The 27,550-nt window shown below is 41.4% G+C and overlaps 2 protein-coding genes across 2 annotated transcripts in view; one reads left to right on the forward strand and one right to left on the reverse strand.

Moving 5' to 3' along the window:
* Nucleotides 1-27,550, forward strand: part of LOC144693742 (beta-1,3-galactosyl-O-glycosyl-glycoprotein beta-1,6-N-acetylglucosaminyltransferase 4-like) — a 497,013-nt gene that overhangs the window by 132,566 nt on the left and 336,897 nt on the right. The gene's annotated exons all lie outside the window — the stretch shown is intronic.
* The window catches only part of hmgcra (3-hydroxy-3-methylglutaryl-CoA reductase a), a 33,596-nt gene continuing 23,805 nt past the window's right edge, over nucleotides 17,760-27,550 (reverse strand). Inside the window, exons 15-20 of the mRNA XM_078563651.1 lie at nucleotides 26,986-27,091; nucleotides 24,640-24,810; nucleotides 24,328-24,468; nucleotides 22,068-22,226; nucleotides 19,668-19,822; nucleotides 17,760-18,493 (exon numbers count right to left, since the gene is read on the reverse strand). Of these exons, the coding sequence (XP_078419777.1) occupies nucleotides 18,439-18,493; nucleotides 19,668-19,822; nucleotides 22,068-22,226; nucleotides 24,328-24,468; nucleotides 24,640-24,810; nucleotides 26,986-27,091 (787 nt within the window). The 3' untranslated portion in view covers nucleotides 17,760-18,438. The remainder of the gene's footprint in view (nucleotides 18,494-19,667; nucleotides 19,823-22,067; nucleotides 22,227-24,327; nucleotides 24,469-24,639; nucleotides 24,811-26,985; nucleotides 27,092-27,550) is intronic.

Genomic DNA, 27,550 nt, shown 5'->3' on the forward strand with positions numbered 1-27,550 from the left:
TTTATCTTTCTAACCTTGTAAAGTTCATTTTTCTTTGTTTAACACCTATAGAATCTTGTGGCATTATTCTATTAACAAGTGGCTTGAATATCAAACTTTGTCTACTTTAAACAAAAAGTCACTAGTCCCTAACCAGTTTGTACCAAACATTTGGGGATCTGGTCCAGGATCATAACAAGTGACATGAGGAAAAGCTTTTTCACGCAGTGAATGGTTAAGGTCTGGAAGCCACTGCGTGAGAATGTGATGGAGGCAGGTTCAATTGAGGCATTCAAAAGGGATTTAGACTGCTTTCTGAACAGGAAGAATGCACAGGGTTACCTGGAAGTTCTCCTCCAAGCTACTCACCATCCTGACTTGGAGATATATCGCCGTTCCTTCACTGTCGCTGGATCAAAATCCTGGAACTCCCTCCCTAACAGCACTGTGGGACAGCAGCGATTCAAGAAGGTAGCTCACCACCAGCTTCTCAAAGGCAATTAGGTTTGGGCAATAAGTGCTGGCCTAGCCAGCGTAGCCCACATCCTGTAAATGAATTTTAAAAATGGCCTCCTTCTGCACTGTAGTAATTCTGTAATAATGCATTCAGCTACTTATCCATCAGGGACATGACTCATTGTCTAGGCTCTTCATCTCATACATATAATTTATTATATATAATGTAACAGTAAAAATAGCCTGGATTTTGTGGTGGTAATGATGGTGAAACTGTCAGCATTTACAGTCATTACACCTCTGAAACTGACAGCAATCTTTTCTTCTCCACCGATGCTGCCAGACCTGCTGAGATTTTCCAGGTAATTCTGTTTTTGTTTTGGATTTCCAGCATCCGCAGTAGTTTTTTGTTTTTAGCAATTTTTGGAGTCTGTGCACCAACAGTTAAATGTGGAATTCCAGAAATTGCTGTCGGTGTTTCTATGTTTCTCCATAGCGTGCACTGTTGAAGTCCCCACAGACTGCAATTGATTAGAAATCACTGAACCAACAAGAACTTGCCTTTGAAATAAAAGCAAAATGCTGCAGATGCTGGGGATCTGAAATAAAAAAGTGTGTGCACTCAAAAAACTCAGCGCATTTGTGGAGAGAGAAACAGTCCAATATGACTTCTTCGGAACTGAAAAGAGGTAGAGATGTGATAGGTTTTCTGCTGTTGGAATAAGGGGAGGGGCAGGTGGAGCAGAAGAGAAGCTCAGGAATAGGTTAGAGGGTAGGGGAGATTAAATGACAAAGATGTAATGGAACCGAAGGTAAAGGGAGTGGTAATGATGATATTTAAAGAAACAAAAGATTGGTCCAGAGTAGGTGTGAATAGCAAAATGAGGATCAGTGTAAGAACAAGATACAAACTAGCACTTGTGGGGTGGGTGGGGGGGGACACAAACTTCAGAATGGAGGACAGACTTCATGGACTGAAATTGTTGAACTCTATGTTGAGTCTAGAAGGCTATGAAGTGCCTAATTAGAAAATGAGGTGCTGTTCCTCCAGCTTGTGTTGTGCTTCACTGGAACACTGTAGCAAGCCAAGGCCAGAACTTACTTGCTTGCGGAACTGAGCGAAGGTGTTCCGCAAAGCAGTCACCCAGCCTGTGTTTGGGCTCCCCAGTGTAGAGGAGACCACATTGTGAACAGCAAATACGTTTACTAAATTGGAAGAAGTACAAATAAATCACTGTTTCACCTTGAGGAGTGTTTGCCGCCTTCAACATTGAGGAGGTAAAGGGGCAGGAGTTTCACCTCCTGCAATTGCATGGGTGCAGTGGCAAAGGGTTGAGGTATTGGGGATGATAGAGGAGTGGACCAGGGCGTCGCAGAGGGAATGAAGGGCTCTCAATCATTTATTTCACTGTAAAATTTAATTAAAAGCTTACATCATAGAGTCATAATGGTACAGGTGGACACTCGGCCTGTCGAGTCCATGCCGGCTCTCCGTAGAGCAATCGAGTCAGCTACATTCTCCTGCTCTATCCCCATATCTGAAGCTTACTTCCCTTAAGCAAAGGATAATCTGCATTTTACTTCTGGTTTGTCTTTTGTGAGAATACGTCAATGTGATTGGCTTCTTACAATCCTTGATGACATCTCTGTTGCTGGACATCTGAAAAATCAATCCTCTTGGCGATGGATTTGAATTAGGGCAATACACACCTCAGTAATTGCTGGATCTTTGTGGACAACTTACTTTGAGGTCAGCAGCAAGCAACGTTGCTTCGCCACTGACCACAAAACCTAAGTAAATGAAAGCACTGTGCTGTGAGGTGGCATGATCATGCATTCGCAGCAGCACCATACTGCTGAAGAGCCCATGTTTGATTTGTGTCTTCAACTCTGATTTTCATTCTCTGGCACAGTTCTGCAGGAAATGCTGAGTAAAGAGCAAGCAGTTTTTTTTCAGGGGTATCTACACTACACTGCTTCTACATACTTCATGGCAATGACCTCAGAACAAAATCTAGAGGTTAGGAGGAAATAGAAAGGGAATGAGTAAAAGCATTACAAGTTAATAGTTAAATATGTTTGAATCTGGTCGCCACGTTATAGGAAAGATGTGATTGCACTCGCAGAGGAGATTCACCAGGATGTTGCCTGGGATGAAACATTTAAGTTATGAAGAGAGGTTGGATAGACTTGGGTTTTTTCATTGGAGCAGAGAGGACTGAGGGGCGACCTGATCGAGGTGTACAAGATTATGAGGGGCATGGACAGAGTGGATAGGGAGCATCTCTTGCCCTTAGTTAAAAGGTCAGTCGCAAGGGGTCATAAGTTCAAGGTTTAGGGGGGATGTGAGGGAAAACCTTTTTACCCAGAGGGTGGTGACAGTCTGGAATGCACTGCCTGGGAGGGTGGTGGAGGCGGGTTGCCTCACATCCTTTAAAAAGTACCTGTATGAGCACTTGGCACGTCATAACATTCAAGGCTATGGGCCAAGTGCTGGTAAATGGGATTAGGTAGGTAGGTCAGGTGTTTCTCACGTGTCGGTACAGACTCGATGGGCTGAAGGGCCTCTTCTGCACTGTGTGATTCTGTGAATTGCTAGAAGTATTGTAAATGTCACAGATACATCGTTCAATTTGTGTCTTCTGCCTGTAAGTTATTCTTTAGCAAAATGTAAACATTTTATTCATCTATTCTGATCTTTTAACATAAACTAGTTCGGGTGTTAATATTTTCAGTTAAAACTGTTAAATCTATTTATAGCTGTGATTTAACAGTATTTTATTAATGTGTATGTTAAGTGAAATGAGAAGTGGTAATTCCATAGTCTGTAGTGCAGTAATTTCTGCTGTGGGCTTCTGAGGGTTAAACAGAGTCGTCTGTGACTGAAACGATGGTGAGATCTGATGAAACCTAAGCTGATTGGCTGTGGTATCTCTGCTGATCAGTTCACTATAAGCCCATTATAGATGATGTTTTGGAATACTGAAATAGATCCTTCCATTTTTCCATCAATAATTATTTAAATAGAAGCTGCTTTTAGCAAATTAGTGGATACACTCTTTCTGCTACCATATAACTTCAATAATTTTAATGCATTTATGAGCATGATTCTGATTTTTGAATGAATAGTTTCTTAGACATTTTGCCCGTGTATCCTGTTTATTTCTGTAAAATAAATTTCTGCCACTTGTGCTCACTGGTTGCTTGTTGAGAAAAATATTTTTAAAAGTTGCTGAAAATATCCTCTGATCCATCTTTCACCTTCCTGTATCAGCAGTTGTGGTGACAAACTATTGTTGCACCCCTGACATATTCTTAGAATTATATAGCAGAGAAAAAGGCCATTCAACCTACTGTGCCAGTACCAGCACAGTAATTTTTTCAAAGTTGACCTTTACAGGGAAATAAAAGATTATATTTTAAATTGAAAGTTTGGCTTTTTATTTTAAAGCCTATTTATTTTACTTAATAATTTGATCTGATCTTGAATTTGATTTTTTAAAGAAGATAGCAAAAGGTAGAGGTGGAAAGTGTAGAGATTCAGGAAGTGTGGAGTCTTCAAAAAGTGGGCATTTGGGTCCTTTATTGTATCAAATCTTAAATATTCCTGATACAGAAACTTTGAGTAGATGTATAGATATTTCACTTTCAGTGCTTAATATTTTGAATGAAATTGTAATTAGGCTATGCCTTGGGACTTTTGTCCAGGGGATTTTCTGGTGCAAGGTTATCAACCTTAAAAATTAACTTTGTTTTTCTCTCTCCAAAGATACTGCCTGACCTCCTGAGTACTTCCAGCATTTTCTGTTTTTATATTCGTCCAGGTAACAAAAGATATTGGCTGTCTCATCAGTCCTTTAATCTCTAACCACATTCTCTTTCCATGTTAAATGATAGATGTTTCATTCAGTGGGTTTTTTCAGGCAGATGTCAAAGAATGCAAATTAGCAATTGTGAGTTAATTGTTTCTGACTGCTGTGTCATTGGTAGTGTTTCCTGCTAGGATAGGCAGCTGCTAGCTTTGTCATTCAAAGACAGCCAGTTGCACATTATAAATGAGAAGGCAATGAAGTGTGTGAACCACCTCAGTCAGTGTTTTAGATTTAATTGTGAAGAATATCTTTTAATCATCATCAATGGACATCAAAGCAAAAGGTTAGGCATACATCTGGACTGGTGCCCCTGATTCTTCAGTTTCCTACTGTGTTGAGTTAATGGATTGTTGATGTTTATTTCTCTCAAAACTTTTCATCATAAACTCAGTTGGAAGTTATTGAAGAGAACTACAATGATTTTGAAACGTACATTGTTTGGAACATACGCTTTTAATGTTTAGAACATATGCTTTTAATACATAGATACATAGAAAATAGGAGCAGGAGTAGGCCATTCAGCCCTTCGAGCCTGTTCCACCATTCATTATGATCATGGTTGATCATCCAACTCAATAGCCTGCTCCCGCTTTCTCCCCATATCCTTTGATCCCTTTCGCCCCAAGAGCTATATCTGACCTCTTCTTGAAAACATACAATATTTTGGCCTCAACTACTTTTATGTGGTAGCGAATTCCACGGGCTTACCACTCTCTGGGTGAAGAAATTTCTCCTCATCTCAATCCTAAACGGTTTACCCCATATCCTCAGACTGTGACCCCTGGTTCTGGACTCCCCCACTATCGGGAACATCCTTCCTGCATCTACCCTGTCTAGTCCTGTTAGAATTTTATAGGTTTCTATGAGATCCCCCCTCATTCTTCTGAACTCCAGCGAACATAATCCTAACTGACTCAATCTCTCATTATATGTCAGTCCCGCCATCCCAGGAATCAGTCTGGTAAACCTTCGCTGCACTCCCTCTATAGCAAGAACATCCTTCTCAGATAAGGAGACTAAAACTGCACACAATATTCCAGGTGTGGTTTCACCAAGGCCTTGTATAATTGCAGCAAGACATCCCTGCTCCTGTACTTGAATCCTCCGGCTATGAAGGCCAACATACCATTTGCCTTCTTTACCACCTGCTGCACCTGCATGCTTACCTTCAGCGACTGGTGTACGAGGACACCTAGGTCTCATTGCACATTCCCCTCTCTCAATTTATAGCCATTCAGATAATAATCTGCCTTCCTGTTTTTGCTACCAAAGTGCATAACCTCACATTTATCCACATTATACTGTATCTGCTATGCATTTGCCCACTCACTCAGCTTGTCCAAATCACACTGAAGCATCTCTGCATCCTCCTCACAGCTCACCCTCCCACCCAGCTTTTTGTCATCAGCAAATTTGGAGATATTACATTGAGTTCCCTCATCTAAATCATTAATATATATTGTGAGTAGCTGGGGTCCCAGCACCGATCCCTGCGGTACCCCACTAGTCACTGCCTGCCATTCAGAAAAAGACCCGTTTATTCCTACTCTTTGTTTCCTGTCTGCCAGCCAGTTTTCTATCCATCTCAATACACTACCCCCAATCCCATGCGCTTTAATTTTATACGCTAATCTCTTATGTGGGACTTTGTCAAAAGTCCTTTGAAAGTCCAAGTAAACCACATCCACAGGCTCCCCCTCATCAACTCTACTAATTACATCCTCGAAAAATTCCAGTAGATTTGTCAAACATGATTTCCCTTTCATAAATCCATGCTGACTCTGTCCGATTCTGCCACTGTTTTCCACGTATTCAGCTATTAAATCTTTTATAATAGACTCTAGAATTTTCCTCACTACTGATGTCAGGCTGACTGGTCTATAATTCCCTTTTTCTCTATCTCCCTTTTTAAATAGTAGGGTTACATTAGCTACCCTCCAATGTGTAGGGACTGTTCCAGAGTCCATAGAATCTCAGAAGATGACCACCAATGCATCCACTATTTCTAGGGCTACTTCCTTAAGTACTCTGAGATGTAGATTATCAGGCCCTGGGGATTTATTGGCCTTCAATCCCATCAATTTCCTCAGCACCATTTTCCTACTAATACTGATTTCTTTCAGTTCCTCCCTCTCGCTAAACCCTGTGTTCCCCAACATTTCTGGTATGTTATTAGTGTCCTCCTTTGTAAAGACAGAACCAATGTATGTATTTATTTGGTCAGCCATTTCTTTGTTCCCCATTATAAATTCCCCTGTTTCTGACTGTAAGGGACCTACATTTGTCTTCACCAATCTTTTTCTCTTCACATATCTATAGAAACTTTTACAGTCAGTTTTTATGTTCCCCATAAGCTTACTCTCGTACTCTATTTTCCCCTTCTTAATCAATCCCTTGGTCCTCCTTTTCTGAGTTCTAAACTGCTCCCAATTCTCAGGTCTGTTGTTTCTTCTGGCCAATTTGTATGCCTCTTCCTTTGATTTATTACTATCTCTAATTTCCCTTGTAAGCCATGGTTTGGACACCTTCCCTGTTTTACTTTTGCACCAGACAGGAATAAACAATTGTTGCAGTTCACCCCTGCGCTCTTTGAATGTTTGCCATTGCCTATCCACCGTCATCCCTTTAAGTAACATTTCCCAATCCATCATAGCCAACTTGCACCTCATACCATCGTAGTTTCCTTTATTAAGATTCAGGACTCTCGTCTCAGAATCAACTGTGTCACTCTCCATCTTGATGAAGAATTCTATCATATTATGGTCACTCATCCCCAAGGGGCTTCGCACAACTAGATTGCCAAATATTCCTTTCTCATTACACAATACCCAGCCTAGGATGGCCTGTTCTCTAGTTGGTTCCTCAATGTATTGGTCCAGAAAACCATCCCGTAAACACTCCAGGAATTCCTCCTCTACGATATTGTTACTAATTTGATTTTCCCAATCTATAGCCAGATTAAAGTCACCCATAATTACAAATATTACTTTATTGCATGCGTCTCTAATTTCCTTTTTAATGCCATTTCCAACATCACCACTACAGTTTGGGGGTCTATATACAACCCCCACTAATGTTTTCTTCCCCTTAGTGTTTCTCAGCTCTACCCATACAGACTCCACATCATCGGAGCTAATATCTTTCCTCACTATTGCATTAATTTCCTCTTTAACCAGCAATGCAACTCCACCGCCTTTTCCTTTTTGTCTGTCCTTCCTAAATACTGAATACCCATGGATGTTCAGTTCCCATCCCTGATCACCCTGCAGCCATGTCTCTATAATCCCGACTATATCATACCTGTTTACATCTATTTACGCAGTTAATTCATCCACTTTATTGCGAATGCTCCTTGCATTAAGGCACAAAGCCTTAAGGCTTGTCTTTTTAACATTATTTGTCCCGTTCCCACTATTTTTCACTGAGGCCCAGTTTGATCCTTACCCTTGATTTCTCCAACTATCATTTTTCTTATTCCCCTTTCTGTCTTTTGTTCTTGTTCTTGATTCCCCTTCCTCTGACTCCCATCCCCCTGCCATTTTAGTTTAAACCCTCCCCAACCACTCTAGCAAATATTCCCCCTTGGACATCAGTCCCGGTCCTGCCCAGGTGTAACCCGTCCAGTTTGTACTGGTCCCACCTCCCGCAGAGTTGGTCCCAATGTCCCAGGAATCTGAAACCCTCCCCGTAATACCATCTCTTCAGCCACGTATTCATCCGATATATTCTGCTATTTCTACTCTGGCTAGCACGTGGCACTGGTAGTAATCCTGAGATCACTACTTTTGAGGTCCTACTTTTCAACTTACTTCCTAACTCCCTAAATTCTGCTTTTAGGACCTCATCCCTTTTTTAACCTATGTCGTTTCTACCAATGTGTACCACACCACTGGCTGTTCACCCTCCCCTTTCAGAATGTCCTGTAGCCGCTCTGAGACGCCCTTGACCCTAGCACCAGGGAGGCAACATACCATCTTGGAGCCTCGTTTGCGGCCACAGAAACACCTATCTATTCCCCCTACAATTGAATCCCCTATAACTATTAAATTCCCACACTTCTTACTCCTCCCCTGTGCAGCAGAGCCAACCATGATGCAACAAATTTGGCTGTTGCTGCTATCCTCTGAGAGGCCATACCCCAACAGTATCCAAAGCGGTATATCTGTTTTGCAGGGGAATTGCCACAGGAGATTCCTGCACAGCCTGCCGAGTCCTCTTGCTCTGCTCAGTTGTCACCCATTCCCTTCCTGCCTGTGGACTCTTAGCCTGCGTGTGACCACCTCTCTATACGTGCTATCCACGATAGTCTCCGCATCACGGATGTTCCACAGTGTCCCCAGCCGCCTCTCCAGCTATGAAACCCGGGCTTCCAGGAGCTGCAGCTGGAATTACTTCCCGCACACATGCTGGCCCCGGGCACTGGAAATGTTCCTGGCTTCCCACATAGAGCAGGAGGAGCACACCATGGCTTTGAGCTCTCCTGCCATGATTTACTCCTTTAAATTAAATTAAATTTAATTTAAATTAAATTTAATTTAAACCTTTTAAATTAAATTAAACCTTTTGGAAGATACTTAATAATATTAATATTATAATATTAATTACTCCAGGGCCCTTCTTCCCTGCTCCTCATTGTTACAGAATATAGCCCTTACAAATGATGAAGCACAAAATAAGACCTTAAAAACAATAAGTGATAAAAATAGTAAATACTTACCCGACCGTACTCAAAGGATCATCTTGTTCCCTCCTCACCAAACTCCCTCAGTCACAGAATTACCTGGAAAAACTCAGCAGGTCTGGCAGCATCGGTGGAGAAAAAATCAGTTGACGTTTCGAGCCCTCATGACCCTTCGGCAGAACTGAGTATAGTTAGGAGAGAGGTGAAATATAAGCTGGTCTAAGGTGGGGGTGGGGGGGAGAGAGAAGTTGAGGGTGGGGTGGTTATGGGGATAAGCAAGCAGTGATAGGAGAAGATAATGAAAAGATGTCAAACACCAGGAGAGAAATGGAAAGCAATGAAGGTGAGCAGGGCAGAAGAGACAGGTCGAAATCCTGTCGGAGAACAGAACAGTACGTCTTCAGGGAGGGCATTTCTTGAAGAGAGGTGGCAGTCAATTAAACACAGAGATAAAAACAAAAAGCTAAAAGCTACTGCGGATGCTGGAAATCCAAAACAAAAACAGAATTACCTGGAAAAACTCCTAACTATACTCAGTTCTGCCGAAGGGTCGTGAGGACTCGAAACGTCAACTGATTTCTTCTCCACCGATGCTGCCAGACCTGCTGAGTTTTTCCAAGTAATTCCGTTTTTGTTTTGAATTTCCAGCATCTGCAGTAGCTTTTAGCTTTTTGTTTTTATCTCTGTGTTTAATTGACTGCCACCTCTCTTCAAGAAATGCCCTCCCTGAAGAAGTACTGCTCTGTTCTCCGACAGGATTTCCACCTGTCTCTTCTGCCCTGCTCACCTTCATTGCTTTCCATTTCTCTCCTGGTGTTTGACATCTTTTGATTATCTTCTCCTATCACTGCTTGCTTATCCCCACAACCACCCCACCCTCAACTTCTCTCTCCCCCCGCCCCCCACCTTAGACCAGCTTATATTTCACCTCTCTCCTAACTATACTCAGTTCTGCCGAAAGGTCGTGAGGACTCGAAACGTCAACTGATTTCTTCTCCACCGATGCTGCCAGACCTGCTGAGTTTTTCCAGGTAATTCTGGTTTTGTTTTGGATTTCCAGCATCCGCAGTAGCTTTTAGCTTTTTGTTTTTATCCCTCAGTCACATATGCTCTCCCAGCTCCTTTTCAACTTCCGGCTCCTCTCGCGCTCCTCTTCAACTCCCAACTCCTCTTGTGCTTCTCATCTAATGTTAAGTGAAGTACTACCATCTTTCTAAACTGTTGCTCCTGTTTATTCTTAATAAACCTAATTAAAAAGACATGCTGTTTTTGCTGTCTGAAGCTTTTTATCTTGCACTCTTTAGGAAAGACACAAGAATGCCAAATTTCAAAGGGTGCAACAATTTATATTGCATGGGAAAAGACATTCTGGTTGGCAAATAGGCTCTGGACTTGCCAGCTGCAGGCCCAGGCATTGTGCCTTTTTTAATTAAACAAACAAAAGCATGATGGATCAATAACTCCTTGGTGTATTCTTCATGGCAGCGCCTTGACCAATCAGAGCTGATCTATTGAGAAGGAAGGAGTTCCCACATAAGAATTGGACAAAGGAAGAGTCAAAACAGAGGTATTAAAATGGCAAATAACTTTGTGGCAAATGTTTTTTGTACAAAACCTAATACAAATAATTGACAATGCTTTGATATAACTTGATCTTTTGTGTTATATTTCAATAAACTTTTGTGATTTGGCAAGTAGAACACCTAAGTGAAATATGGTTTAATATCCTTGACTTGACAACCCATGAATTGCTTTTACATTGTACACCCAATCTGATATGTCTCTTATTTGGCATATGACTTCAAAAAGATTGCCCAGTATTGATGTTCTCGTGGTTTAACACGATCTAATCTCTTAAATCGTGGCTCATTTAGGACAGTACGACAGATAAGCAGGCTGACAGTGGCCACGTCAAGAGTTGGTGGTGAAAATGTATCCTTCTACTTCTCCACAAGACTCTACTGTAAAAACTGAGGCAAAGTACTCATTTTGTATCTGACATCCCTTCATCCTCTGAAAGACCAGTTTTCTTCACTCTTGCTCTATTACCTTATGTGTTTGTAATTACTATTTCCCTTTATCTACTAGTTTTCTTTGTACTTCCTCAGCCTTTCTATTCTGTTGCTTCCTCTCTATACAGTACTTGATTTGATTTTCTATTGTATTGGCCCTAATGTCATATTAATTTTTCTACTCATTCAAAGAACTCCAGCTTTTATTATACAACCTTACAGTGGGAATACAAATCTATTTTAGTCAGCGCCTGTTTGAATGTTTTCCATGGCTTATGGACAGATTCTTGTCACTGTCTGCCTTCAGGCATACGGTATGAATCTAATACTTGACTGCAGGACCTCTCACTTCCCATGCTCAAAAATGGTTGTGCTTGAATGATCTATGTTTGCAACGGTGGCAGACTGAAAGGGTTAAATGGTATCCTGGAACTATGCTTACAATCTGAGTGTCTGGTAGCACTCTGGTCCCTGCAGTGCCAGACTGCAAGTAGTCCCCAGGTCCTGGAATTCCAGGACCAGGTACATTTTGGGGGTCTCAGGGAGGGGAGGGGAGGCACAGTGGGGTGGGCAGAGGGGGGTGGGGGTGTTAGTGGAAAGGCTGGAGGGGGTGGGCAAGAGAAGACTTGCAGGGGCCGGACCTTCTGGGGAGGGGGAGGGGGGCACCCGATGTTAGATGGAGGCATCCCACCTCCCCCATTCCCACCCAAGGCCTGAATATGGCTACTTTTCCGACATCCCCCTACCCCCTGCCCATGAACTCCTCCTGCCAGCCTGAAAATTAAGGGGAGGCACTGGTGTAGTGGTATTGTTGCTGAACTAGTAATCCAGAGACCTAGGGTAATGCTCTGGGGATTTGAATCCTGCCACGGCACATTGTGGAATTTGAATTCAATAAAAATCTGGAATTAAAAGTCTAATGATGACCATGAAACCATTGCCAATTGTTATAAAAATCCATCTAGTTCACTAATACCCTTTAGGGAAGGAGATCTGCCATCCTTACCTGTGACTCCAGACCCACAGCAATGTGGTTGACTCTTAAATACCCTCTGAAGTGGCCTCGCAAGCCACTCAATTGTGTCAAACTGCTACAAAGTCTCAAAAAAGTAATGAAACTGGACGGACCATCTGGCATCAACCTAGGCCCCGGAAACGACAACAGCATTCTCAGCCCTGTTGACCCTTGCTAACATCTGGGGGCTAGTGCCAAAATTGGGAGAGCTGTCTCACAGACAAGTCAAGCAACGGCCTGACAGCCATCCTAACGGAATCATACAGATAATGTCCCAGACACTACCATCACCATCCCTGGGTATGTCTTGTCCCACCAGCAGGACTGCCACCGCCTCTGCTAGGTCTCAGTGGTACACAGTCAGGAGGGAGTTGCCCTGGGAGTCTTCAACATCTGCCCTGGGCCCAATGAAGTCTCATGGCATCAGGTCATACACGGGCAAGGAAACCTCCTGCTGATTCCCACGTACTGCCCTCCCTCAGCTGATGAATCAGTGCTCCTCCATGTTGAACACCACTTGGAGGGAGCACAGAGGGTGGCAAGGGCACAGAATATACTCTGGGTGGGGGACTTCAATGTCCACGAGCAAGAGTGGCTCGGTAGCACCACTACTGTCCGAGCTGGCCAAGTCCTAAATGACATAGCTGCTAGACTGGGTCTGCGGCAGGTGGTGAGGGAACCAACAAGAGGGAAAAACATACTTGACCTCATCCTCACCAAGGTGCCTGCCGCAGATGCAACTGTCCATGACAGAATCGGTAGGAGTGACCACTGTACAGTCATTGTAGAGACGGAGTCCCATCTTCACATGGAGGTTACTCTCCAACGTGTTGTGTGGCACTACCACCGTGCTAAATGGAATAGATTTCAAACAGATCTAACAACTCAAGACTGGGCAGGCTGCACATATGCAGAGCTGCAGCTTTAAGTTCTTTGGGCGAAGGACTGGCCCATTGCGCCTGTGCAAAGAAAAATGTGAAAACCCGGGTCAGGTGAGCAGAGCACCCTTGCCAGCAAGTGTCCCTGACATGGTCCCAAACAGGAGAGAAGGGGGAGGAAGAGGTCCAAAAAGGAAGTCCCAGGTATGGAACAAAGATGGGACAGAAACAGGTCCCAGTAAAGTTCAGCTAATAGAGAGGAGCAGAGGAACAGGCTCCAAGTGCTGCGAGGAGCAGACTTTTTAAAAATTCATTCATGGAGATATGGGCAGCACTGGCTCGGCCATCATTTATTGCCCATCCCTAATTGCCCTTGTTCAGAGAGCATTTAAGAGCCAACCACATTGTTGTGGGTCTAGAGTCACATCTTGGCCAGGCCAGGTAAGGACAGCAGGTTTCCGTTCCTAAAGGACATTAGTGAATGCAAATTTCACCATCTGCCGTGGTGGGATTCAAACCCAGGGCCCCAAAGAATTACCCTGGGTCTCTGGAATACTAGTCCATTGACAATACCACTATGCCCCACCGCAGGCTGTTGGGAGAAAGGTACCCACTTTGAGTAGTCGTGTTCTGCACAGTGTAGCCAGAGCTGAAATTGTGCTCATGAGTTGGTGATCAAGCGTAGACTCGGGAATCCAGGGGAACAGAATCTCAGGAGACGAAATTGAAACGCTGTGAGGTGGGCTATCGACGCCATCTGACTTGGAGTGAATTCCGAGGCGAGATCTTCGAAGGATGAAGATTAGAATCCCTCATAAGAGAGATGGAGTTAGAAGATTGGCTGACTCAGTGTTGCTCCTGGTTGTTGAGAAAACCATGGAATCTGTTTAGGTCATATTTGGCATTTATTGTGCAGCATGGTGTGAGACCACAGGTTGCCTGTTAACTCATAAGTAACCCACAGTGACCCTGAATATTAAAAAATTATTAAGTTTGATCTTTATCATCTTGTAAAGTTTTTTTTTGTTTTAAGAACCTGTGGAATCTTGTGGCTGTCTTCATTGAGCAAGTGTCTTAAATCTCAAACTTTGTCTACTTTAAACAAAATGTTATTGGTTGCTAACCAGATCTTGCCAACAATTTGGGGGTCTGGCTACACAGGGAGAAAGTAACGGGGAACTATGGGTTCCCCAAGCTCCCAATAATTCAAAAAAGGTGCAAGGCTCAAACATATTTTGTTTGCAGAGAACGGGTCCCTGCATAGGAATGGATGTCGCTTCTGTCAAGCCACATTACAAGCTCAGCTAAATTGTTAGTGTAGCTATTAGCACACTCAGGATTGATCAGCAAGTGCTGCCCAAAGCAAAATCACATCTAACAGTAGACGTGTGTTTTGGGTTTTACAAACAACTGAAGGAACATGCTGTTGATTTGATCAGCCAATCATTGGAGACATAGGCCTACAAGCCTGGCATTGCACTGGCACTGAAATTCATACACTACATTGTTCAATTGTCCAGTAAGCAGAACATCTTTTTGGACTGATGACAGCATGCCTGCCAAACATTTGAGCAACATTATTTATGAATCTCAATGCTGGTGTGATGCCAGGAACATCCTAATGAATGGCTGATAGAATCAAACAGCACATTCCTTCATAATAGGCAGAGTAGAGACTGTACTTAACCAGCCTGTGCTCGTGAAACGTCTACTGTTGGATTCTGCAATTGGGCAGCTGAACAATCAGAGTGTGCCAATAGCTACACTAACAACCAACTTAAGATATCAGTTGCGCTCATATCAAGGTTCATTTAGGCTTGCTAGAAGCAGCATTCATTCAAACACAGGGACTCATTCTCTGCAAACAAAATATGTCCAAGCCATGCACCTTTTTGAATTCCCCAGGAACTTGGAGTGTCTATAGTTTGCTGTTGCCTTCTCCAAGGCATCAGCTCAGTCGATCGGTTGACTTGTCAACTGATCAGCACCCTTTCCTCCTATAGTATGAATTGTGATTGTTTGACTGCAAGATGAAAAGCTTCAGTAACAGGTCTCTTTTCTGCAATACTTGGAAAACATTAGGTAGGGACTACATATTTAGAAGTCTAGCTTGATTAATGATCAATAGCAGAGTTAAATACATCCCTATACAAAATACTGAAATGCAAAATTTCAAAAATTGAAAACTTTTTTTTTACAAAAAATGTATTTAATGAACATATCTTCACATTGTAAAAGCATTACTAGAATTGTGCTATACTGGTAGTTGCTTTCAATCTGCTTTTCATTAGCAAAAAACCCAGTATTTTTACAATTTAAATACACAGTAGTCACAATTTTGATATAATTTCAAGCATATGAACTGTCTCAGGGCTGATTCTAAATAAATTATGTTCCAATAGGTAGTGTACAACATCAGAGCCAACCAGAAATCAGTATATATATATATATACATACCGTTCAGAGTAGTAGAGGAGAGAAACAATGAGAAAATAGTTAGGTATTCATCCACGAGGGATATTTTCAATGTAGCAGAAACAAAAACCACATTTGATGCATGTTTTCACTGTATACAGTTTTGCTTCTACTTTGTACAGAGCATTGCCAAGTTAGACCTTTCATAAAATGACTCACCTGTTTTAAGACATTGTTATCCAATGCTTTAGCATTTTTTTTGATCCTCGAGAACTTGTACTTCCCCGGTTAAAGAGTAATGTTTAAACTGTAAATGCGAAGGATTAGTGTATGTGATGCATTTTTTACTTTAGTTAAATGCATTTTTAGTAATGTTGATGTAGCGAATTGAAGGCTAGTCAGTGATTTCTATTGGACAACACTGCTCTGTGCCTATGAAATGGATCACCATGTTAAGCACTATAGGTAGCAACATTACAGAAAACTCTACCGACTGTGGCTGGAAGATTAAGTAAACAATCCATCTCTACCACACAATTTCAAATATCTGGAAAAGCTGGCACAAGAATTTGTAAGTGATGTTTAAGATTACTGCAGTCAAAGAATTAAGATAATTAAGAATTTAAAAAAGGCATAGTGCACCTTCTCAGCAGAAAGAGATGATCTAGAAAGGGGCTATAATCAGGGGAAATGTTCAACCCCTCCCAGCACATAAGTAGGATTTTAAAATAATTTAATCTGGAAGTAAATAATCAATTTAAGCCACAAAAATATCACTTTAAAAGGAGTCTACAGCCTAAGGGGATTACTTCATATACAGACTATTATTTATTTTACATGTACACAGCTTGATACTTATGGATAGACAGAATGATTTGCACGTAAAGTAGTTCAAGAAATCACCTATAATGGAATAAAGTAAAAAAAAATAAAAATCACCCAATTTTGGATAAACAAACAAAAACATTCATGATGTCAAATGTTGAAAGGACATACACCAGGAAGCAACTCTCCCTGATTTCTCTCACAGATACAAGTTGATGCAGGGAGTGCGGGTCAGAAGTTCCGAAATGGGGTACCCTGACAATTTATGTCAATTTTGCCTGGTTTGTACAGTGGGGCTTTCCAATGCATCATGGTGAAATTCTCACTCATTCCCATATACTGGAACATAACTAGTGTAAACATTTGAATGGAATAGGAATACATCAAACATATGCATATTCCTTCAAGAATGAACATTAAAATTTGAAACCAAACATGAGGCAGAGTTTTGAAAATGCAATGTGAAAGTTGTTCTATTTTGCATTCAAATCATTCTGATGCCAGGGAGATGCAAAGATAGTTAATCCAAGGATTTTTTTTTAAATGCTAGGAGTAGTAGAAATAGTTTACAAGGTTCTGCTGTGCCTAATCTTTTAGATAAAAAAAAATACAGCTTGATTAGAGCTGGTGTAATTTCAGGAGATGTGTTTGAACTGCACTTTAACATGGGATGGAACCAAAGGTTTCACAGAATCAGCACGAACAGCAGGAATTCATTGCCACAGAAGGCTGTGGAGGCCAGGTCATTGAGTGTATTTAAGACCGAGATAGATAGGTTCTTGATTGGTAAGGGGCCCAAAGGTTACCGGGCAAAGGCGGGAGAATGGGGTTGAGAAACTTATTAGCCATGATTGAATGGCTGAGCAGACTCGATGGGCCGAATGGCCTAATTTCTACTCCTATGTCTATGTCTTATTATACACAGTGGTCAGGAAATTCCAGGTCAATTACGGGCAAACATTAAATGTAGTTTTCAAACAAGCAGCTGCTAGGACCAATAGATTACTTCCAGTAGCTGACGAAACATTAAAATAGTTGGTTAAAATTCAGTTTTCCTCAAGCTGCAGTGGCATTAGCACCAAGAGGCAGGGAACGTTTTAGGTTCACATTATCACAAATTCTGGCACCAATTTATAAATGATTAGTTTTGCCTTATTTGAAAAATGCTTTAATCTCTACACTGACCATGCTTGAAAAAAAAAACTAAATTTGTTTTTGGCAAAAGCTAACACCTGAATCCAGCCTGTACTGAATGAGTATATTTGGAGTTAGGGGTAGGCTGGATGAAGTATTATAAAATGTGTTAACTCTTAAAATATACTGCATTCTGACTTTAGCCTCTCTAGAGATTTAAGTGCCAATGTACTTAATATCTTGGGCATGTAACTGTAATTTCTCCTGAGAAGACATTGCATAAAGCAATAATAATAATAAAAAATAAAAACAAAAAACTGTGGATGCTGGAAATCCAAAACAAAAATACCTGGAAAAACTCAGTCTGGCAGCATCGGTGGAGAAGAACAAAGTTGACCTTTCGAGTCCTCATGACCCTTCAACAGAACTAAGTAGAAATAGGAAAGGGGTGAAATATAATTCACCCCTTTCCTATTTCTACTTAGTTCTGTTGAAGGGTCACGAGGACTCGAAACGTCAACTTTGTTCTTCTCCGCCGATGCTGCCAGACCTGCTGAGTTTTTCCAGGTATTTCTGTTTTTGTTTTGCATAAAGCAATGTTCATTGCACAAACTAAATTTTCAAAAACAATCTGTCTCATTATGGCAAGATTAACCATGCTATACAACCAGAAGAAAACAAGTGCCTACAGCCAGGGATTTCTTTTTAATCATGAGACCGCTATAATCTTTCCAGTAATCCTTTCACCCAAGATACTGGTTATTGCAAGCTTTGAACTTCAGCTCCAAAACATACATATAAATAACTTAAAGACACAGAGAAAGCCTTCATAAGACCATCAGAATAAGCAGGAATAGCAAACATTCAAGGTCCTTTTATTTTGCAGTTTCTTCCTATGTTACGATGTTCCACAGGCTACTCAGTCTTATGTACCACTGTACAATTTCTGGTCAAACCATTGGATACTGGTATTTTTGCTTTGGGAGTAACCCTTGTGCATTCAATTTTAGATATACTGGCTGAAACAACAGACCAGCAATCCTGAAAATTGATCATGAACAAACACCAAACTGCCCCTTTAATTCAAAATGGAAAAATCCAAAGCATCTTTCCAGTGTACAAGTGCCAGTCTTTACAGTGAATCCCTTTGAATTGTGATATCCTACAGCGATCAAGCTGCTTTCTTCGTACAGCTGCCAGGGAGCTCCTGAAGATTAACCTTTGACCTGCATAAATCAGATTTAAGCACAATATCAGGAACATCGAATGTTCTTTGCATGCTGTAGGTCCAACAAACATCCAAAAGGTAGAGGCAGTTTAGCTTACATCTAGTTATTGGAACCAATAAATAGTCCTTTCTCGCCAATTTCCTCTTTTAGAGGTATCAATTTCTTGCTGAACTATGTTTTCAAGGGTGCTCACCACTCTCTAGTACCTCTCGCAAGCAATCGTCATTACGTTCATCCCCCCCAATGCAACTAGAATATTCAACAGGGAATTGCACTCGTGTGATCCAGTCCTCATACAACACGAGAGCTTCCAGCATAGAGTTGGAATATGATCACGAACAGGAATCCTCAGATTACTCCCTTCAGCATTGATATCATCTGTAGAGCCCTACCCTGGTCCCTGCTGAGATAAGCCAAGTCAGCATTGACCAGGGATCAAACTTGAGGCCTTCCTGGTCTGCATGGTTTAACCATTAACTAATGAGCTAGCAGTGGACAGGGTTAGTGAGGAGTTCTATTTTTCTGAAAGTATGGCAAACTTCCTGACATGGTTGACCAATAAGTATATGCTATGGTGAGGTTCGGATATGCTGTGGTGACTGGGCCAGTCTAAGCAGATGGTAAGGGCACTATAAATGTCCTCAGCATCCCACTGGAGAAGAAAATGAAAAGATAGACTTTCAGACTCATTCCTGGTTGCAATCCAGTGACCCCTTTTGGATTCTGCTAGGATATGCTTCCTCTCCACCATGATAAAAATGATTGCTGACACCCTCCACTAATCACTTGCATTAAGGACATATTGGGCAAGTTGCCAGAAGACCATCACCCAGAAGACCATCACCCATAACACTGCATTCCAAGGCATGTAACCACTTTCTTTTGGGCTGGGGGGGGAGAGAAGAAATCAGCAGCCAGAGGGGAAGCGGTTTTAAGAAAGCAAACGTACACCTTAAATGTATGAAAGTTCTGTAATTCAACTGCGTTATGGTTTTAAAAAATGTAACAAGAAAAACACCCACAAGTTTTGGCAGAGCATACCAGCACAATGGGCTGAATGGCCTTCCTAGGTGCCAAGACATTGATGATTGCATATTAAATGTATACATTAGTTTTTGAATATTTTGATCAATTACTAGCAAAAAAAACCTTAAATGATAAACCAGTTTACCTGTTGTGGATCATGTGGCTCTTTACCAGATGTCCAGCTGCCAGTGCTGCCATGAGTGACAGCTCAGCTGCCATGACTGTACCACAAACAATCTCTGCCAGCTGACGTGCATTTTCACCAGGAACCTCTCTACTCGCACCCTGAACGCCAAGCATCTATGAGAAGAAAATAGGTTTAAAGTCTAGGTACTTCTTTTAAACAAAATCATCCATTAGGTTACCACTACTGAACAACAGCTCAGCTGCATCAGTAATAGTTAACATTCAACATTCAAATTTTCATATTATTTGAAGTTGCTTTTGGGCCAGAATATGCCCAATTGTCTACTTCACTTGGCATACAGGAGCTCCATTAAATGAGATTTGAATTCACAAGCCCCATGATTATACACATAGCACCATCTATTTGAATTATTTTTTGCATTTTTTTTTTGTTCTTCATGGGGTGTAAGCGTCACTGGCAAGGCCAGCATTTATTGCCCATCCCCAATTGCCTTTGACTGAGTGGTTTGCTAGGCCTTTTCAAAAGGGTAGTTAAGAATCAACCACATTGCTGTGGGTCACATGTAGGCCAGACCAGGTAACAATGGCAGATTTCCTTCCCTGAAGGACATTAGTGAACAAGATGGGATTTTACAACAATTGATGATAGTTTCATGGTCACCATTACTGAGATTAGCTTTCAATTCCATATTTACTAATTATTAGGCATGAACCTGGGTCTTTGGATTACAAATCCAATGACATTACCACTATGCCACCATCTAAACTAAGGCCCCACCTACATTGGATAGGTGAACATTAAAGATTCCATGTCCCTATTCAAAGAAGAACAGGAAGGTTTCCCTGGTGTCTAGTTCACCACCACAAGAGGTTACTAATCTTTTGCCTCACTTGTTTGTGGGACCTTGCTGCAAGTAATTAGGTACCAGTCACTACACTTCAATTCGGAATGTTCTCCAGATGGGCCAAAGCAAGAGGAGAATTTATTTAAGTTAGAAACATAATTCCGTCTGTTCCATTTTGTTTGTCATAACGAGTTTGTGCTTTGGGAACTAAATTTTGTTTCCATCTACTCTTTTTACTAAAGGGAAACCCCATTTGACAAATTTAGAGTTCTTTGAGGATGTAATTAGTAGGGTAGATAAAGGGAAACTAGTTGATGTAGTATATCTGGGTTTCAAAAAGGCATTCGATAAGATGCCGCACAGAAGGTTAATTAGGCAACATAAGGGTTCACGCAGTTGAGGATAATATATTAGCATGGACAGGACATTGGTTCATGGATAGAAAACAGGGAATGGGCGCAAACCAGGCTTTTTCAAGTTGGCAGGCTGTGACTAGTGGAGTGCTGCAAGGATCTGTACTGGGCCCTCAACTACTTACAATCTATATTAAATGACTTAGGTGAAGAGACAGAGTAATGTATCAAAGTTTGCTGATAATACCAAGCTAGGTGAGAAGGTAAGCTGTGGGGAGGACACAGTCTGCAAAGGGATATAGACAGGTTAGGTGAGTAGACAACAAGATTGCAGATGAAATATAAAACATAGGAAAGTGTGAAGTATCCATTTTGGCTGAAAGAACAAAAAGCAGAATTTTTTTTAACGAAGGTGAGAAATCTGATGGTAAAGAAACTTGGGTGTGCTTGTACAAGGAATGCAGAAAGTCAGCAAGCAATTAGAAGGCAAACAACCCATTGGCTTTTATTGCAAGGGGATTGGAAGACAGAATAAAGAAGTCTTGCCACAGTTGTACAGGGTTTTGGTGAAGCCACATTTAGAGTAGTGTGCAATTTTGGTCTCCATATTTAAGGATGAATATTCTTATATTGGAGACAGTACAGTAATGTTCACTAAATTGATCTCTGAGATAAGGAGGAAATTGGGCTTATTTTCTCTGGAGTCTAGAGGTGGTCTCATTGAAACCTATAAAATTCTGAAGGAGCTTGATAGGGTGGACACAGATTATTTACACTAGTCGGGGGGTCTAACGCATGGGGACAGTGTCTCAGGGTAAGGGGCCAATCATTTAAGACAAGATACAAAATTATTTCACTTGAAATGTTGTGAATCTTTGGAATTCTCTAACCCAGAGGGTTGTGGGTGCTCCATTGTTGAACACATTGAAGGCTGGGATAAACTGATTTTTGATCTCAGGGAATTAAGGGATATGGGGAGCTGGCAGGAAAATGAAGCTGAAGCCCAAAATCAGCTATGATCATGTTGAATGGTGGTGGTGGAGCAGGCTTGATGGGCCGTGTGATCTACTCCTGCTTTTTTTGTGTGTTCCTCCACTGATTTCTTTTTAAAATGCCTTAGCTTAATAAGCTGATGACAATACTAAGCTTTAGTTAGAAATCAAACAGTATTAAGAGCAAAATATCTGCATGAATCCTCACCTGCAGGCAGCTTTGTTGTGGTGGCAAGTTGGTCCCTCCTCCAACAGTACCAACCTCTATAGATGGCATGGTGCAGCTGATGTACAAGTCTTCATTACTGACGCCAGTTGATTCCATTAATGTAATACAATTTGAACTACTGACATTCTGGGCCGGGTCCTAAGTTAGAAATACATAGTATCAATTCCAATTTGTACAGTATGTAGGTATCTGCAAATTACAAAAAACTGGGTAGAGAGTTAAATGTTTTTTTTTTAGAAGAAATTTTCTGAGTTGTGAGAAACGAACCCCAGGTTGTGTTTCTTCATCGACAGTTTAAATATGCATACAGGTGATTTGCAAAGCTTAACTAGACCAAGAGGTTACATTCAGAGTGGCAACATCCTAGTTCTCTGTGCAAGTTAGATGGCCAATCATGACGGAAGTTTTAAAGAGTCAAAGCCAGTGAATGGGAGTCATCAATAGCCTATTTATATTTCAGAACTGCTACAGGAACTGGTTGCCGCCCCCAACCACCCTTTTATTCTTTCTTGGGATGTTGGAATCGCTGGCAATGCCAGCTTCTGTTGCCCATCCCTAATTGCCCTTGAACTGAGTGGCTTGCAAGGCCATTTTGGAGGGCATTTAAAAGTGAGTTATATTGTTGTGGGTCTGGCATCACATGTAGGGCAAGGATGGCGGATTTCCTTCCCTAAAAAGGACATGAACAAGATGGGTTTTTACAACAATCAATGATAGCTTCATGGTTACTATTACCGAGGCTAGCTTTATAGTCTAGATTTATTAATTGACTTCAAATTCCACCAGCTGTCGTGGTGGGATTTGAACTCATGCCCCCAGAGCATTAGAGCGCCTCTAAATTACTATTCCAGTGACATTACCACTGTTACCATCTCCACCGCAACTGGCAAATTAAGATGGACAGTGCTTAATACACCAGCAGCACAATGGTTACATTGTCTTGAAAAGACAAACAAAAGGTGGATCTCAGTCTCCTGACGTACCCCATTTACTTTTTGATCTTTATTTACTTTAACATCCTGTCATCAAAGAATGGGATCTAACAGTACAGTATAGTTCGCCACTAATACTCATTGGTAGGATTAGGTAGTTTTAAATAAGGAATTTCTACCAAAACCAGTAGCACATTACAAACTTACCTAATAGTTTCCAAGTTAATAATAAAGCCTAAACTGGCTTTAGTAAATGATACCATTAAGTCACTTTTATGGTAAAATCATACAGTTTCCCAAGCCACTGTTGTACTAAATTTATCAGTCTATTCAACTGTAACTTCAACTGAAGTGGCAATTGAATCAGACTGCCAATCCGCTCAAATGCTTTTCCCAGGAAACCCAGGCGATCCTATCTTGCCCGGCCTTCCAACTCAGGCTGGGCAAGATCTGGTAGTGCAGCATGTCCCCAAGGACTAGCGTCAAAGGGCTGCAGAGTCAAAGGTAAGTAAACCCCATCCTCAACACCCCCTTTTTTTTTTTTTAAAAACAGCACTAGCTGCTGTAAACCCGGTAAGTTTAAAAGGTTCAGCCAAGTTTAAGGGTCTTTGACAAGCTAAGTGTGTAAGGTAAGTGGGTTTGGTGGGGTGAGGGGGGGATGGTAGTGGAGAAAGGTTGGCGGGGTCAGGCCTCAGGGTAGGAGGGGGAGAGTAAAGCTGGGGGTGTCTTTGTTGGAGAGGGGAAGTCCAAGCCCTATGGGGGTTCAAGGGTGTGGGGAAAGTCTCATGGGGGTGGGGTTTGGTCTGTACAATATAGTTACACAAAAGTTGGAAGTGTTTTTAATCCTTCTAATTTCTTCTGGGTAACTACTGATTTAACAGTCTGAGCCATCATAAGTTTGTGATTTAAATCATGTTTTCAGGTGGTTCCCAGTGCAGAGCAATTGCCCATGGGAAGTTTGTACTTCCCAGGTAATTGCCGCGCAAACATTACCTGGGAATTTCTAGGGACGGGTCTCCCAGTGCATCTTTGGCCCCCCCACCCCCAGTTACACTGCCCTGGAGCTTGGATGTTACAGCCCAATCTGTTTGAATTAAGACATTAACTACAGACAGATTTCTCATTTACAAATCTTCCACATCCAGACCTGAACACAAGTACTCCTTAGATGGCTGCTGTCCCAGTATAGCCTCTCTGAAGGAATGACGATTTTAATTGTTGGAAAATTGCTGTGTTCCGTGTCAGTGGCAACAATGCAAACTTATAATGCAGCAAAATAAAAGCTTTAAAAGGATCCATGCACCTACCTGCCCACATGCAATGTAAATAGCAGTAACAATATTCGCAGCATGTGCGTTGTAACCACCAAGACTTCCAGCCATAGCTGAGCCCACCAGGTTTTTGCTGATATTCACTTCTACAAGAGACTCCGTGGAGGTTTTTAATACCTGAAGAAAATAAAATGTAAACAAGGTGCAAATAGAACTGCATTAATTACAGACCATTATTGGAAATCAAGTAGTTTAAAAAGAAAAACCTTAGTTGGAAGCTTAAATACTAATTACTGTATAACTCTTGGTGAAAAAGCATTAACTAATCCAAAACATGTGCTGCTATACCTCACGCACAACTTTGGCTGGAATGACTGCTTCACAGACTATAGACTTCCCCCTTCCTTCAATCCAGTTAATTGCAGCAGGTTTCTTGTCTGTGCAGTAATTGCCACTAACTGCTATTACACGCATTGATGGGAACTCTTCCTGCAACCTGGAGAGAGCCTTCTCTGTGCCCTAAAAAAAAGGGAGAAAAGCAGACTTGATGTCAAATTCTGGACCATTTACAAAAGGGTCTTTCTTTATTCATCCATTCATCTCACTCACAGAAAAGGGCTCACAGAGTGCATACCATTTCCAGTTCCTGTTATTCACAATACAGTGCTCATCTATACACAAGTCAGTTGCATCACTGCACTTAATATATCAGACTGAAGCTTACTAACACATTTAACCAGCAAAAGGTCATGGAATTCTTTAAGGCTGAAATAAAACAATATTCAGGTGCTACAGATTAAAACAGCAGCCTGTGAATTCATGGCCTGTTTTCTCTTTCCACCTTCCATTCAAAAGGTATCAAAATAAGGGTGTGAAGCCTTTTAGAATCATATTCTGTCCTCAGCTGCAACAAATAAACCAAAGAGCTAATTCACAAATATAGTAGTTAAAGAATATGCATGCCTTCAGCACTGTGTATAAACTGGTAAATACAGGTGATTAATGAGCTGTAAATTCAATTAACCTATTGTGGAGCTACCTTAAACAGCTGTGGGCATGAACATGATCTCAAAGGTAACATGTTATAAAATAGGAATAAGTTATAACATTACTATGTGTAAGAAATTGGACCTGTAATAAATGACACTTTCAGAATAAAGTATAGAATTCTTATGCAATAGGTAATCATAGCACAAGGCCACCTCAGCAGAGAGATTGTTTTTTTTTCTGGGAAAAAAAGTTTAGGGAGGCAGTGGCATGGTGGCATCGTCACTGACTAGTATTCCAGAGACCGGAAGAGGCGGGGAGACGGCCATTCCCCAGTTCATCGTCCAGAGTCGACTTGTCTGGTTTAAATTTGAACATAAGCTTGGCAGTTAACTGTTTCCTGCTGTATTTTTGCTGCTACCAGAGTCCACTTGCCAACCAATCACCACTCTCTTCTCATGCAATATAAATTGCTGTTCCCTGTTCTGTTGCAATCTGTCCTGAGTGCAAGATGAAAAGCTTAGACAGCATCTCTTTTTTCAGCAATTATGCATCATGTATAAACTATTGCTTCTTAATAAACTACCTCAAAATCACATTTGAACTCTCGACCCAGAGTTAACTGACTCTCTAACCCAAAATCTTACATGTTTATAAAATGGTAACTTTTTTTAAACTTACGCCTATGGTATTAGTAAATTGTGAGCAACAATTACCCAATATATAGTTGGTTGCCTGCAATAGGTGCGAGCTTCATAAATGGGGAAGGTAAATTTAACAAAATTTGAAACATTTTCATATCTGTACTTGTTCCGGCTTCAGCAGCACTTTCTCAATCCCACAAACTATTCAATATTACAGCATACTGTAGAGAAATATTTGCAGGATATCAGGGAGTGGTTATGCTCGTGTTCAAGAATTTAACTAACTAATAGCTGTCTGCCAACTGCAGTACTGACTCAGCTCTAAACAGCAGGTTGATATTTTAGTCAGCCATTGTTTATTGGCAAAGGCAAAATAATGTGAATGCTGGAAATCTGAAATAGAAACAGAAAATGCTGAAATACTCAAGTCTGGCAGCATCTGTGGACAGAGAAACAGAAGTTAACGTTTCAGGTTTGTGATCTTTCGTCAGAAGTAGAAAATATTACAAATGCAGAGGCAAGGAAGGGGCAGTGGCGGAGAAAGAACAAACAAAAGGAAAGGTCTGTGATAGAGTGGAAGGCAGGGGAGATTAGGTCAACAGGGGACTGTAACAGGATGAGAAACAAATAAGTCCATAGGAACTGCAAAGGGTAACAGCAGAACCATCACCAGCACTTGCTCTGAGAAAATGTTTATGATTTGAAAGTGTTGATCTCACTGTAGAGTTTGGAAAGCTCTAAAGTGCCTAATCGAAAGATAAGATGCTGTTCATCAAGCTTCACTGTAGTATAGGAGGCAGAGAATTAAAATGCCAGTGGCCCGAAGCTCAGGGTCACACGAGCATGTTGGCATATCACAGACCTTTCCATCGTTTTCTAGCCACCCCTCCCCCTTTGCCCTGCCTCAATGGTTGCCTAAAATCTGTTACACATCCAACATTTTCCAGTTTTGACAAAAGGTCATAGACCTGAACATTAACACTTGCTCTCTCCACAGATGCTGCAAGACCTGTTGAGTCTCTCCAGCACTTCTGTTTATGTATTAAGTAAAACTTGTACTTACCTTTGAGATCATGTTCATGCCCATGGCATCTCCAGTCTTGGATTGAAAACGGATATAAAGGTTGCGTCCAGCAAGCCCAATCTGCAGCTTCTCTAGCCGGGCAAACCTATATATTAGAATTGAAAATAGTGTAAGCATATAAACAAAACACCTGAGATTGTATGTAAAAAAAACAGTGGGTTTTTACAGGCCAGAAGCTGCAGTGTCAGTTTAGCCACCTGGTATTACGTTAATACTGTCTGGTTCCACATAACAATTCCAATGATTTATGGGGCTAAGATTCTGGTGGCTGGAGTGGGTAGAGGACAGAAGAAATAGGATCCTCCATGTCTCCTCCAAGCTAAGCCTAGGGGAATTATGCAAGTTAAACCTAACTGAACTTTTGCCTAGAGAAAGATGTTGAAGTCTGCTGTGGGGACAAGGACAGCACTAGGAAAAGCAAGCTGACGGCAGAGGAAAATTGATTACTTCTCCAAAAGTGTCAATCCATTAAAACATGTTAATGCCATTCGTTTCTGATCCTTCCTGGGCCTCATTGCTACCCTTTGAAGCAGCAAGACACTGC

Source organism: Cetorhinus maximus, chromosome 2 (genome assembly GCF_964194155.1).
Source record: "Cetorhinus maximus chromosome 2, sCetMax3.hap1.1, whole genome shotgun sequence".
NCBI classification, from domain to species: domain Eukaryota; kingdom Metazoa; phylum Chordata; class Chondrichthyes; order Lamniformes; family Cetorhinidae; genus Cetorhinus; species Cetorhinus maximus.